At 42.1% G+C, this 13,139-nt stretch overlaps 1 protein-coding gene across 8 annotated transcripts in view; it reads left to right on the top strand.

Annotated features, from left to right (window-relative positions):
- Positions 1-530: 530 nt before the first annotated feature.
- Positions 531-13,139, top strand: part of AKAP11 (A-kinase anchoring protein 11) — a 51,114-nt gene continuing 38,505 nt past the window's right edge. For 6 of the 8 annotated variants that reach the window (XR_014227454.1, XR_014227455.1, XM_082304430.1 and 3 more), the window contains exons 1-2: positions 534-619; positions 7,353-7,460. Coding sequence is in view for 4 of the 8 variants with exons in the window: in XM_082304430.1 (XP_082160556.1) it covers positions 7,401-7,460 (60 nt within the window). In the remaining 4 variants the exon portion in view is untranslated. Of the gene's footprint in view, positions 620-7,352; positions 7,461-9,227; positions 9,299-13,139 lie in introns of those variants that run through there. The other 2 variants (XM_082304432.1, XM_082304433.1) reach the window with 2 other exon arrangements.

Here is a 13,139-nt window from a genome sequence, read left to right as displayed (position 1 = left end):
CGCCGCTGCCGTGGATGGGAGCGAGCGGGACCGGCTGCAGAGGCTCCCCGGCGGGTGTGCAGCCGGAGGGGCGCAGTTCCGCCCAGCCTACGCCCCGCTCCGTGGGAGCGCCTGGGGAGGTCCGGCGGGGCGGACCCGACGGGGAGGCGCGGGCTGTCCCTCTCACGGCCAGGCAGGCACAAAATGGGCTTTGCTCCCGTCAGGGAGGCACGGCCCAGTAACGGCCGTAACGGCCGGGAACGGCGCGCGCGACCCCCGCAGCGGGCGCGAGCAGCGGCGGCAGGCACGCGCAACCACCCGAGCGCGACCCCGCCCTCCCGGGGCCTTTTCCGGGGCGGCCTCCAATTCCCGCCAATGGGGGCGCGGCGGCGGCCGCCACGTGACGCCCTCCCGCCTCCGGCGCCTGCGTGGGGCAAGGAGGGGCGGGGTCGGTGGGAAGCGTCGCGAGAGCGGAGGCGTGCGCCGGGGGCGGGGCAGGAGGGGGCGGGGCGGGGCGGCGGCGGGGCGCTGCGCCGCGGCGGTGACGGGGGCAGCGGGGCCGGGGCCGGGGCCGGGCGGTTGCTCCGTCGCTTTCGGCGGTGAAATGGCTGCGGGCGCCGGGTACTGAGGAGGCGGTCAGGTACGGGGCGCCCGCTCTTCCCCCCGCAACCATCCCCCGCTGCCCTGCCGGGGGGCGAGGGGCCCGCCGCTCCCCTCGCCGCGCAGGGCGGGGGGCAGCCTCCCGGCCTGTCAGGCGGGGCTCGCTCCCACAGGTGTCCCGCTCCCGGGGGGCGGAGGTAGGGGCCGAGCATCCCCCGCCGCCCTGCCCCGCGGGCAGGAGGCGCGGCCGGCGCCACCCCAGCGGGCTGCGTGTGGCCTGGGGCAGCGCACCTCCTGACGGGCCCGGCGGCGGCAGGCACGCAGCGGAGGGGAGGGCGCTGGTGGGGCCGGGGGACGCCCGTGTACCGCCGCGGGGAGCGGGGGGACAAGGCGGGTAACCGCCTCCGAGACCCGCGGAGCTGGGCGGGGGGGCAGCGCTCGCAGCATCCCGCCCGCCCGCCCGCCCTCCTTCCCGCAGCGCCCCTCGGGAGGCGCGGCGGCCTGCGCCCAGGGCCTGCCGGCGGAGCTGCCCGGTGACCGGCCCCCCGCCCCGGCTGGGCTTGTCTGCGGTCTCGGCTGGAGGCTGGCTGCTGCTCGTGTTGTTGTGGTTGATGCGTGGAGGCTAAAGAAGTTCGCGTTACCTCCTGCCTTGGCCGGCTTGTGGTTGATGCCCACGGGTTAAGCAAGTTCACCCCATTCTCAACATTTTGCTGTTTAAAAGTGTCTCCTCCCCCTCCCTCCTCACATCCTCCTCCCCATTCCTTTCCTCCCTGAAGGGAACAACGAGTATTGCTCGTTTACATTCTTGGCTTTCTTTATTACCACTGAAGTACCCTTCTCTGGTTTCCCCCAATATCCAAAGGGAGGGGGGAAGTTATGAACTGTAGATCCGGTATTATAGCCTTCTTACTGAAGCCCTGAGATGTTCCCAGAGTGAGACAGGGAGAAAAAACCAGAAGTTCTGTTGTATCTGGGTAAGATTAGTGGTACTAAAATCAACGGTAACACAATATACTTAATTTATCCCTGTTACACTTGAGAAGAGTCTTAAGGTGCTTCATATTTGCAAGATTATTTCCGACTTGTGCAGTTAGCCTTTAGTGATAGATACTGCCAATATTTAATTAATTATTGAGAAATTAAGTATTTTTAAATAACGTTGGTCCCATTTGTCCAGGGGAATTTCTTGGTCTGCAAGCAAGATGATTTTTTGAGGCATAGTAATTGAGTTATGCTGTCTTGGTTGATGTCTTGTCATTTCTTATCCTTCAGGAGTATTTTAAAATCTGTTGACAGTTGAAGAAGTATAGTGGTGGAAAGTCTTACTCAGTGTGGGAAAATAATAGATTAGATTATTCCCTTTTTCTGTTAATCATTTGGTATGATATAATCTAAAATAAAAAAAGAACCAAACCAAAACCAGAAAGTACCTCCTAAACAAGGTATTCTCTGGTGAAGTTTTCTCTACGGGGAAATAAGATCGCTTGAGCAAAAGCTACTGCTTAGAAAATAATACCCCCCAACTTAATTGGTTTAGTTGTGTTATGTACGAAATACACAACAGAATAAAGTACAGAAACATGATGTTAATTACACAAACCACAAAATCTAGACTAATGGATATTTCTGGTACATGGAGTAGTATTTTTTTCCCAGGGCGTATTTGAGAATCCAGACCCAGGACTGGGGGGAGGGTGGGAGTGATGATTCTTAGCAATGATCTAGGCAGAGAAAATGAAGGATTCTTTTGAAATTGGTGAAGCTTGGTATTCATGTCATGCTTCTATGTGACAAAAATACAATGTAAAACAGTTAGATCCAAACAAGAAAAAGAAGATCCAACCTTTCATAACTGTTGTTAATGCTGACCGACAATGATGTATTCCCCACCCACCCACCCCCACCCCCCCCTTTTCTTAGTGTGGATGTGGCTGTGGTCAAGACAACTTCTCATTTTATAAATGGACTTTTTCAAGACTGCCAGCCCAATTAGTGAAAGTGATAAATCATTAGAAATGAGAAATAGAGAAGGATCCATTGGACTATTCTGCCTGCTTGTCAGTATAGACTTGCTAGATTTGGTTTTCAATAGCAATTGTTTTGCTAAGGTTATAAAAGAGCGCATATTGTTGTTTTTAAGGTATTTTTAAATTTCATATTTGGAATGAATCTTTCAAAGCTCAGTATTTGGTTAAACCTGGCTTTTGCAAATCATCAGCAAAGTTCTTTTGGCCGCTTCAGATCATTGTGCTGAAGACAAAAAAAAAGGTCCTTTTTCTTTAAAAGAAAGAGGTCTTTTTTTTAACAGTACTACAGCAAAAATACTTTTTTGAAACATAATCATAGAGACAGTGTTGTTGTCATCTAGAATCTTTTATTGGAAATTTAATTTATTAAGAACATGTCACATATAGTTCAAATTTATTGCCTATACGGTTCAAATACCTCGTGTCCTTGTATACCTTTGACATAGGTGTGCACATGCACACACATGCCCGTGTAGCTATTTAAGAGATTTACTCAGCACATTTACGCTTTACAGACAAAAGATAAATTTTCTTCCTTTCTGTCAGCTAGTGATTGTCAATGCACACTGACTTTTAATAAATTTAGGCATAGGATAAATTTATACAAAGAGATTAAATCCATGGCAAAATGCTTGTTGGCTTCCCTTAAGCTGATTATTTAATTTTGCTCCTTATGTATATTCAAACAAGATTAGAAAAGCTAACGAAGTGCTTATTTACGTGGTCTGATGAGAAGTGTGTTCATCAACAAAACACTGGAAAAATGGATTTAAGGTGATCCAACTTGCTAGAAAGGTAGAGATGATTAAACTTGGTGTAGGTATTTATCAGTTATTTGCATGATCAATTTTTTTCTTTTTTTGGGTGTCTACTGATAGTTATTCAGTAATAGGAAAGTCCTGTTCGTCTTACATCTGATATTTCTACCATTTATTCCCCCTTTTTTTGAATTTACAGTAGGGGGAAATTAAATTTAATAGTCAAATACAATATGCAGAAGTAAAAATTAATATTAAGTGGTAGGTTTTATTTACACAAGAAACGAGCTATTTCCAGGCTGTTTTGTTTGTCAGTGCTTTCACTTCCTTTCCAGTTAGTTTTAAAGTTTTGGTGCTTCTGAGATGTTTGGACCATTGTTCTTTGGAAAATGGATGATAATTTTATATATTTAAAAACAAAACACTTTCAGGTTTTGTTGCATTGTTGGACAAGTGGGATGCTTCCGATTTTTCTGAAATGGATGACGGAGAGCTGAGATGCTATAGGTGCTGGGGAGAACCTGTATAATTCAAGTACTGAAAGACAGGATGCAGGCAAGAGAAAATGGTTGTGGTGGTGTGTTGATAAACCAGTACGGTTTCTATCCAAGCATTTTTCAGAGTCTTTGTACTGTGATTTACAAGGCTGTTGGTTTCATGAGGTAGGTGACACTGCAGGTGGCTCTGTGTTGATGTTCATGTCTCCAGAGTTTGCTAGCTGATGCCAGAGGAAAATACTTAACCTACTGCCTGAAGGCAGTGTAACTGTAGACTACTGTACCTAAGTAAATACTGTGGGACACAACAGGGTTGTAAAGTCATCTCTGTGATTTTGCTGTGCGGGGCTTTTGCTGCAAGGAGCAATCAGTCCAAAAATGTAGAGCTCAAGTAACTGACTTGACCCTGTGTGAGAAACCAGCTTTTTCCATGGAGGGCTCTTCTTAGGACAAGGATATGTCTACGAGTATTTCCCTGATACGATTAGATTAACAGAGTGGATTAGCCACTTAAGATAGAGCAGTAGGGACAGGTGAGGTGGGATTCTTTTTCTTTCATGATATTGTTTCATGGCTTTTTTTTTTTTTAAACACATGAGTCTCAACAGAAGAATTGTTGCATTTTTTTTAATCTTCCATCCATAGAAGTTTGCTATGATTTGAGTTTTTTACTTGTATTTACTATATTTATATGTAATATATGTAAAGTCTAATGCATACCTAGCTCCTTCATGTCAGTGTGTTAATTTTCCAAACTTCAGACATCCAGTTAAGAAAGATTCTGTGCTCCAGCGAATAAAATGTTGCAGTTTATTTACATAAGTGTAACTTTTTTTTCTAAGATTCTAGCAAGTTCATCTTTATGAAAGAAAGCAGAAATCAAGTTGGAATGTGAATAGATATACCTAATAATCTCTTGCTATTGTATTTTTGAGGAGGTTTTACTTCTATAGGTGCTGGGGGAGGGAAGATGAATACAATTACTTGATGCCACTACTCGTCATCTTCTTTAAATTACAAATACTCAAGAAGAAACCCATATAAAGATTTCATAGAATCATAGAATTGTTAAGGTTGGAAAAGACCCTTAAGGTCATCAAGTCCAACCGTTAACCTAGCACTGCCAAGTCCACCACTAAACCATGTCCTCAAGCACCACGTCTACCTGTCTTTTAAAGACCTCCAGGAACTGTGACTCAACCACTTCCCTGGGCAGCCTGTTCCAGTGCCTGACTACTCTTTCAGTGAAGAAATATTTCCTGTTATCCAACCTAAACTTCTCCTGGCGCAACTTGAGGCCATTTCCTCTCGTCCTGTCGCTTGTTACTAGGGAGAAGAGACCGACCCCCACCTCGCTACAACCTCCTCTCAGGTTGTTGTAGAGAGCAATAAGGTCTCCCCTCAGCCTCCTCTTCTCCAGACTAAACAACCCCAGCTCCCTCAGCCGCTCCTCCTAAGACTTGTGCTCTAGAGCCTTCACCAACTTCGTTTCCCTTCTCTGGACACGCTCCAGCACCTCGATGTCCTTCTTATAGTGAGGAGCCCAAAACTGAACACAGTACTCGAGGTGCGGCCTCACCAGTGCCGAGTCCAGGGCCACTATCACCTCCCTGGTCCTGCTGGCCACACTATTCCTGATACAGGCCAGGATGCCACTGGCCCTCTTGGCCACCTGGGCACACTGCTGGCTCATGTTCAGGTGGCTGTTGACCAACACCCCCAGGTCCTTTTCTGCCAGGCCGCTCTCCAGCCACTCCTCCCCAGCCTGTAGCGCTGCATGGGGTTGTTGTGACCCAAGTGCAGGACCCGGCACTTGGCCTTGTTGAACCTCATACAGTTGGCCCCAGCCCAATGACCCAGCCTGTCCAGGTCCCTCTGTAGGGCCCTCCTACCCTCCAGCAGATCGACACTCCTGCCCAACTTAGTGTCATCTGCAAACTTACTGAGGGTGCACTCAATCCCCTCCTCCAGATCATCAATGAAGATACTGAACAGGACCAGCCCCAACACTGAGCCCTGGGGAACACCACTTGTGACCGGCCGCCATCTGGATTTGACTCCATTTACCACCACTCTCCGGGCTCGGCCGTCCAGCCAGTTTTTAACCCGGTGCAGAGTGCACTTATCCAAGCCATAAGCAGCCAGCTTCTCCAGGAGAATGCTGTAGGATTCAGTGTCAAAGGCCTTACTAAAGTCCAGGTAGACAACATCCACAGCCTTCCCCTCATCCACTAAGCGGGTCACCTTGTCATAGAAGGAGACCAGGTTAGTGAAGCAGGACCTCCCTTTCATAAACCCATGCTGGCTGAGCCTGATCCCCTGGTTGTCCCGCACGTGCCGCGTAATGGCACTCAGGATGATCTGCTCCATGACCTTCCCTGGAACTGAGGTCAGGCTGACAGGCCTGTAGTTCCCCGGATCCTCCTTCCAAACGTGCTTGAGATGTGATTGAGAAAACCAAGGTGGTCAGTTGTGCAAAGGAGACCTGTACTCTGATGTCTTGGTGTTTATTTTTTATTTTGCAGTAATTTGTACATGCATTCGCTCCTTACCTGGTTTATTTTTGAGTCTAGGAGTTCTTTTTCCTGGCTACATTGTGTGACCATGGGAAAAGATGAAGTATTAAAACTTCCATAGAGCTTAAAAGCCCAGCACATGCCTTCTGTCTTTATTAATACCCTGTAGTTATTGCCTGTTTGGGGGGATGTAGAGATGAATGAAACAGACTAGATTATTCTGTTTCTTTTCATTGCTGCTGATTGAACAGGGAAACTTGAAAAACTTGTTTTGATTTAATTGCTATTTTTTTTTTTGTTGTTGGTCTTGTTGTTAGAATTAGACTTAAGATCAGTAGGGGGGTAGCTGACTCGAGCAGAAACTCTTCTGACCTGCTTTGGTGAAGTAAGAGTGCTGGTAAATGCATCTTTGGTCCCTTGTGTTTTGCCAGCAAAGACAGGACTGTCCAGAGTGGTGCCAGAGAACCAGATTGTTGATACATGTTAGCCTAAACAGGAGTCATATCTGTTTGTCTGTAGTACTTATAGTTGACAGAAATAAATAGGCCGGTTGGTTGAGTGGGTAAGCAGTATGTTTCCCTCTCGAGATTGTTGAAGGGTAGTTCCAGTGCATTGTATGGTACAGAAATCTGCTGATAAACTTCACCAGAATATCAGTGATAGTGAAACAATATTTAATGTCATGTTCCCCTCCCGCCCCCCGTCCAGTGCAGCCTTGAAATCTACTTAAAGAAAAATGTTCAAACTAACTGTAAGGTGTGTGGTTTATGTTTTGTGCACTGTTTTAAAAATCATTAAGGCAGTACTTTTTCAAAGGCAACAGTCAGTATAGAAGGTGTGCTGTTTAATCTTCCTCAGTTTTAAAATGCTTTTAAATTTTTTTTATTGGTTCTTGTTTTGTCTACTTGCATTTTCAAAATGTATACAAACTAAATGGGGAAACATAAAATAATCAAGTATAAATGTTTTTCTTAGGTATTTTTGAGGTGACTTCTTTCATCGAATACTAAGATTGGTAAAATCATGGATATGTACGCCAGGGCTCAGGGAAATCGAATGAAACCAAGAATATCTGTGAAAAAGGTAATTATATTTATAAAAAAATTATTTTGGAGCTTTTCACTTTTTATCAGAACAGTCTAATAATGAACGAAGTGAACTGGTAGGTTTGGTTGTGGTTTTTATTTTTTTTTCCCCTTATATGTTTTGATTTTGGTTGTCTAACATTTCAAGGAGGCAAAGAAACTGCCTTTGCTTTATGCTTTGGCATATTTAGCATAGTTGAACTGGGAGACAGTATAATTTAAGGAAGGGGTGCATGCTTTTGCCTTTTGTCTTTGCCTTTTGTTTTAAGGTGATATGAAATAATGTTGTGTTTGCTAAAATTTGCCTTGTTTTATTTTGAACACAGATTTTTCAAGTTTATATGTAATAAATTAAAATATAAATATGTAGTGTACATTGAAAACTGTTCTGTGAAGTCTGTGTTAGGACTTACTGTAATATCTTTATCTTTAGATATTGGTTTCTTGACTGGCTTATCCTTGTGTTTACATGAACTTCTAGACAGTGCTTTGGTGAAAAAGAAAATATATCTAACACTTATGGAAGATATTAGTGGTTTTTTTTTTTCCAACAACATTTATATATTTATTTATTCTTTTAAATTTTGTCACTTTAGCTTGGAGAACGTAAATACTCTTCCTCAAATTTTCTTGAAACTTCTATAAGCATTTACTCAAATGAAAGTTGCAGTTTATCCTGAAGGAACAAATTTATTTATTCAATCATATTTCTCAAAGTAATTGAATACAGATGAGTATTTTTCTAGGTCTTTCTTGGTTACTAAAGAATTCTTCACTTGCAAGTGTGTGCAACGCTTAAGAGGAGAAACTGAGCAAGGAAGTGTCTTGTCACATGAAAATTCCATTATTTTATTCCATAAGCAGATTTTGTGGTTTTAAGGGAACAGTGTCAGTGGTATAGGTCCTGTAGAAATTGCTTGAAGGCAAAAGTAAGCATTATGGGACTGCCAGGCAGGTAATTAGTTGTTCCGGTCCTGATACAGAATGTTAACTGCCATACATTAAGCAGTTTGTAATCATGGGTGATAGACTTTCAGTTTAAGACACACAGTATAAAAACTTTTATTTTATTGGTTTATGAGAAATCTCTAGCTCAAATAGAGTTCTTTAACTACAGTCAAGTCATTTTGTATTCTTAACCTGAACATAAACTGGATTTTGGAGGACTTTTTTAGTCTGCCCTTAAATCAAAAAAAAACCAACAACCCCCCTAGGTTTTTAGACCTTTGGGTTGCAGAAACATCTTTCTCATAACGACAGTGACCAGTGATTCCTCGCTGATTCCAATGGTTGCCTGAAACATTAGCTCTGTGAACTGCTCTGTTAATTGCCATTGAGCATTCTGGACTGTGTGGTTCTAGGAACATGAAGTCGACCCTTCTCAGGTGTCTTGCAGAATTCTACATTTTCATACAGCCAGACTCCAGTGTTTTGATCTGTGGCTGCCTTCTCTTGATGTTTCCCTGAGGGGCAGCTACTTAGATTATAGTGTGGAACTAACTAACTTTCTCACAGAGCCAGGCAGTAGGGTGGTCAGAATCACACTATGTTTCATCTTCTTCTTCAGCTTGTGGTCTGATTTGTGTTCTCTTTGTAATACTTTGTAATACTTCACAGGAATTGTTGCAGTAGTAGCTCTTAAAAGTCAGTGCACGGTTGTGGTATGCACGTTTAAAGCCTGAGTTTCCATTTTTATAAAATTACTTCAAAATATTCAGTCCATTTAAATCTTACAGCACATGAAATCAGGAAGAGCTGTTTTGTTACTTAAGAGCAGAGTAAGGATGACTCTCCAGCACTGGACTTGATTTCTCCGCAGATCATGGCATCTTACAGGTTTGTGGGTTGTTTGAAATGTTAGAAAGCAGTTGTGTAAAATAGTTCACGAGACCGATAGAATTTCCTCCGGTGTACTGTGAAGGATCAATAGATAATGACTTCTTGATTTGCTGACCACAGTGCAAAACTTTGAATTGCCCATTTGAGCTAGAGGCAGGATGAGGATTTTCATTGTTCAGGTGTGTCTTGCACTGCGCACATTTGAGGATATTTCTGTTTTTCCCCTAGTATGACTTAGTACGTCTGAAATCTGTGCTCGCTTCTATTGAAATAGGATTTCTCGTCAGACGTGACTTTTCAGATTTCTGTGAGGAAGGAGTATACAGGCCTAGCAAGTGGAGCCTTATAGATTGCTTGGGGTTTTTTGCCCGTATGTCTATGTATGTTGGAAGTAGTTGTACTATTTACAAAAACAAATTACATCCTTTTGTTGAATATGATCTCTTGTCCTTATCTAAACTGAGTTGATAGTCTTGGGAACTTGCTGTTTTTCAGTTATTGATGTAGTTGCGTGTCTCCTAGACCGGGCTTGTGAGAGAACTTGCTTCCATTTTCTGTTGGATAGCAGGATTTCTCTGAAATTGAGTGCAGTCTTTTGCAGTCACAAGCACAATTTTGGTAAGAATATGAAAAAGTTATTAAATATAGTCTCAAAATGAATGAGGGGAGATTAAAAAACCGAAAACTGCTGGTTTTAAGCCTTTTTGAACCACACTGCTGTAATAGCTAAGAATCTTATGAATTTCAGGCTGAAGCTATTCACAGCAGATGTATACCTGTTTGTTCACGGATGTCATTACTCTTCAGCTTTTATAGTTATTTTTCTTTTGCTGATGTTCACCCTCGTGATGTTTTTACAGTTGGTGATCTGTCCTCTGGTAGCCTTGTTTTTTGGAAACTCTGTAAACTAAGGTTTTAGTCTACTTTCGTATGAAAGCCTCTGCATTCCAGCGATTATCCTTCATAGTCCTACTTTCTGTGCTTGTTGTGAGTTAATCTTCTTTTTACATGTGGATGATACTGTATGTGCAATTACACAGGACTTGTCAGTGACTCTGATGATGTCAGTTCTTTTACTAAAGGATGTGTACTAGGGTCATGCTTGCTATTTTCAGTGCTGTATCATATTGACCATTCATTGCTATACCACGATCAAGAAGTCAACTAAGGTCTCTCATTTCCCAACTTGTGAATTCGCAATTCTATTTCAAAGCTTGCTTTTAGTTTTTAAGGACATTGTACTTCATGTGGTTGCATTTTAAAATACTCTCGCATTGAGCAAGTTCTTCCTGTATGATATGCTATTCTTCCTCTTAACTGATAACTCCTGTTTACTTTGACTTATCATCAGCTTTCATCTATATATTTACTTTTTTTTTCCCATTAAATTTATTAATCATGATGATGCTTGACTTCAGTCTCAAGATAAATTTTGAGGAAGTTGGTTATTGGCTTACTGACCTACATCTCCTATATCCTCAAAAAAACCCCTTTCCTAACTCCATTCAGGCAAATTCTTCTTTTCCAGAAACAGCTCTTGTGGTAAACTCTGTCTTTTTCTGGTTTTGTTAACTCTTCATACATTTCAGTGTAAATAATATGTGGAAGTCCAGATAGATGAGATCTTTTCTCTATGTCTGTATTGTGCCTGTTAATTCCCATATCTTTGTTCTTTCCATGTTCTGAACTCTTACATTCATTAATATGATCTTAAAAACACGCATCACTTCCTTCCTCCTCCTTTTTTAAATACGGTTATTTTATCTCTTCAGTTACGTAGTGCCACCATCAGTGTGCTACCAGACCTACACATAGTCTTGTATGCTGGTTCTTCCGGACCTGAAGGAGATTTTTCCAATTGTTGCATCTTCCTTCTTCTTCAACTTTGTATTCTCCAAAATCTTGAATTTTCCTTCGCCTCAACTATAGTAGCTCCTAATACCATACTCCTGTTCTAGTTATCCATCCTGCCTTTTCTTTCAGGATGTTAAACTAGGGAAAAATACTTGCTTATAAATAAGGTATATGTAGTAGTTTGTAGCCTTAGAAAACCTAACTACTAGAGAATAATGATAAGCCCTTCTTGAACTGGATCACTGTTGGTCTGCAGAAAATTAGCAGGTCACATTGCACGACTCTTGCTGTGACTGATTAAGTTATTGTAGAAGCTGAAAATGAGGCATTTCAACATGCTTGCTTGACTTCACAAATGACTTTTGTATGAGATGAATGGGGGAACTACTGGGGGGAGAGTCTTTGAGCAATATTGGTATTATAGCCCACCTGTGAATCTGGAAGATCCAGAGAATCAAAGAGAAAGACACTGCCAGCGTACTTTGAAAGCACAAAGATAATAGTACTGACGTGTGGAGGTAAATTGCAACTAAACGTGGGGGCAAAGGAATAGATGAAAGTGGAAATTAGATTAATAGTTCATTAATTTATTTTGTATGACCCAAAAACTGCCTTAAATGCATTTTAAAATAGTTCAGCTGTTACTGTTCCACAAAAATTACTGTTTTGACTGCTTTAATGTTATTTGGCCTTGGCTGTAAGAGTGGTAGTCTGGGCCTCGTTTGTTAACGTTCTGAAATATATTTTGGTAATGTCAAGGATCCTGAAGTGAAGTTTCTATTTTGCTTTTGTCTATGCGTTCTAGAAATACTTTACTAATTTTGTATCACTATGAGCACAAGGATGGTGATGCTGGCCATGCTATAATAATTGGGCTTCTCATGCAGTAGTACTTGATACCATATTATTCTACAGGGCAGAGAATCTTTTTTGAGGTTTAACTGTAATAGGTAAATCACTTTTTACCATAAACAGATTGTTTTTGCTGTGGGAGTATCAGAAACGCAAAACATTCTCTGACTCAGTTTGGCTATCTAGCACTTCTAATATTGTTTAAGAAGCTATGCAAATTTCAAATAATTTGTCATAAGTTGGGCACACCGATTTCTCATTTCATTTTTAACAGAGCAATCGTATAGGGAATAAATAACTGGATTAACAATTCATAACCACATCATGATCTTATTTTTCTTCTTAACCTTACCACTTGCTAGAGAAGATGACAATTTTAAAATAAAAAAGAGGTTGCTAACTTCCTAAAAAAAGTGAGAGGATGTTGTCTTTTTTACAAACTGAGTGAACCAGTTTTTGTTGTTGTTCTGTCGTCTTGATTTAGTTGACTTCAGATACTAGTGAAGATAATTCTTTTGTTCTTCTGCGCTTTGTTACACTGGGAGAAGTTCTTAGATTCTTAAGCCTTTTTTAGCCATCTGTGGGAGATTGCATGTCACCATAAGTGTAAATAAAAGAAATGTTACAAGAAGTAATTACATGGGATTAAGTTACAGTTCTTTCATATTCTTCAAGGAACAGGGAAGGAGAATGTGTGTGGATTTTCTTGGTGGCTTTGTTTGTTTGTTTGTGTTCTTCCCCTCTGACTTTTGAAGCCACCTTCATTACTTTTCTTGGCTCAATGTGCTTTTCATCCTTTTTAAGGAAAAGCTGATGGAAAAGTTCTATATAAAGGCTCTGATGCAAGGAATAGAAGGGGATTGGATTTTTTCTTGGATTCATCTGTTTCTTTTTTCAAAGTTTGCGTGTTCTCACCTTTTTTTTTTAATACAGAACGGTCAACTTCTTCTGGAATAAAAGTTTTGCTTGAAGAAAACAACTTACCCATTTCAATTCCATGTCCTGAAGTAAATTTCAACTTGAAACCTGGTGATTTATATACAAAGTGATTTGAAACAGTATTTAGAGTAGGGAAACCTATGGGGGGCAGGGGATAGATGGATGGACCCTGTATCCAAACCTGAAAATGCGT

The sequence above is a fragment of the Platalea leucorodia genome (assembly GCF_965183815.1).
Source record: "Platalea leucorodia genome assembly, chromosome: 2".
Taxonomy (NCBI): domain Eukaryota; kingdom Metazoa; phylum Chordata; class Aves; order Pelecaniformes; family Threskiornithidae; genus Platalea; species Platalea leucorodia.
This window is presented reverse-complemented; position numbering and strand designations above follow the sequence as displayed.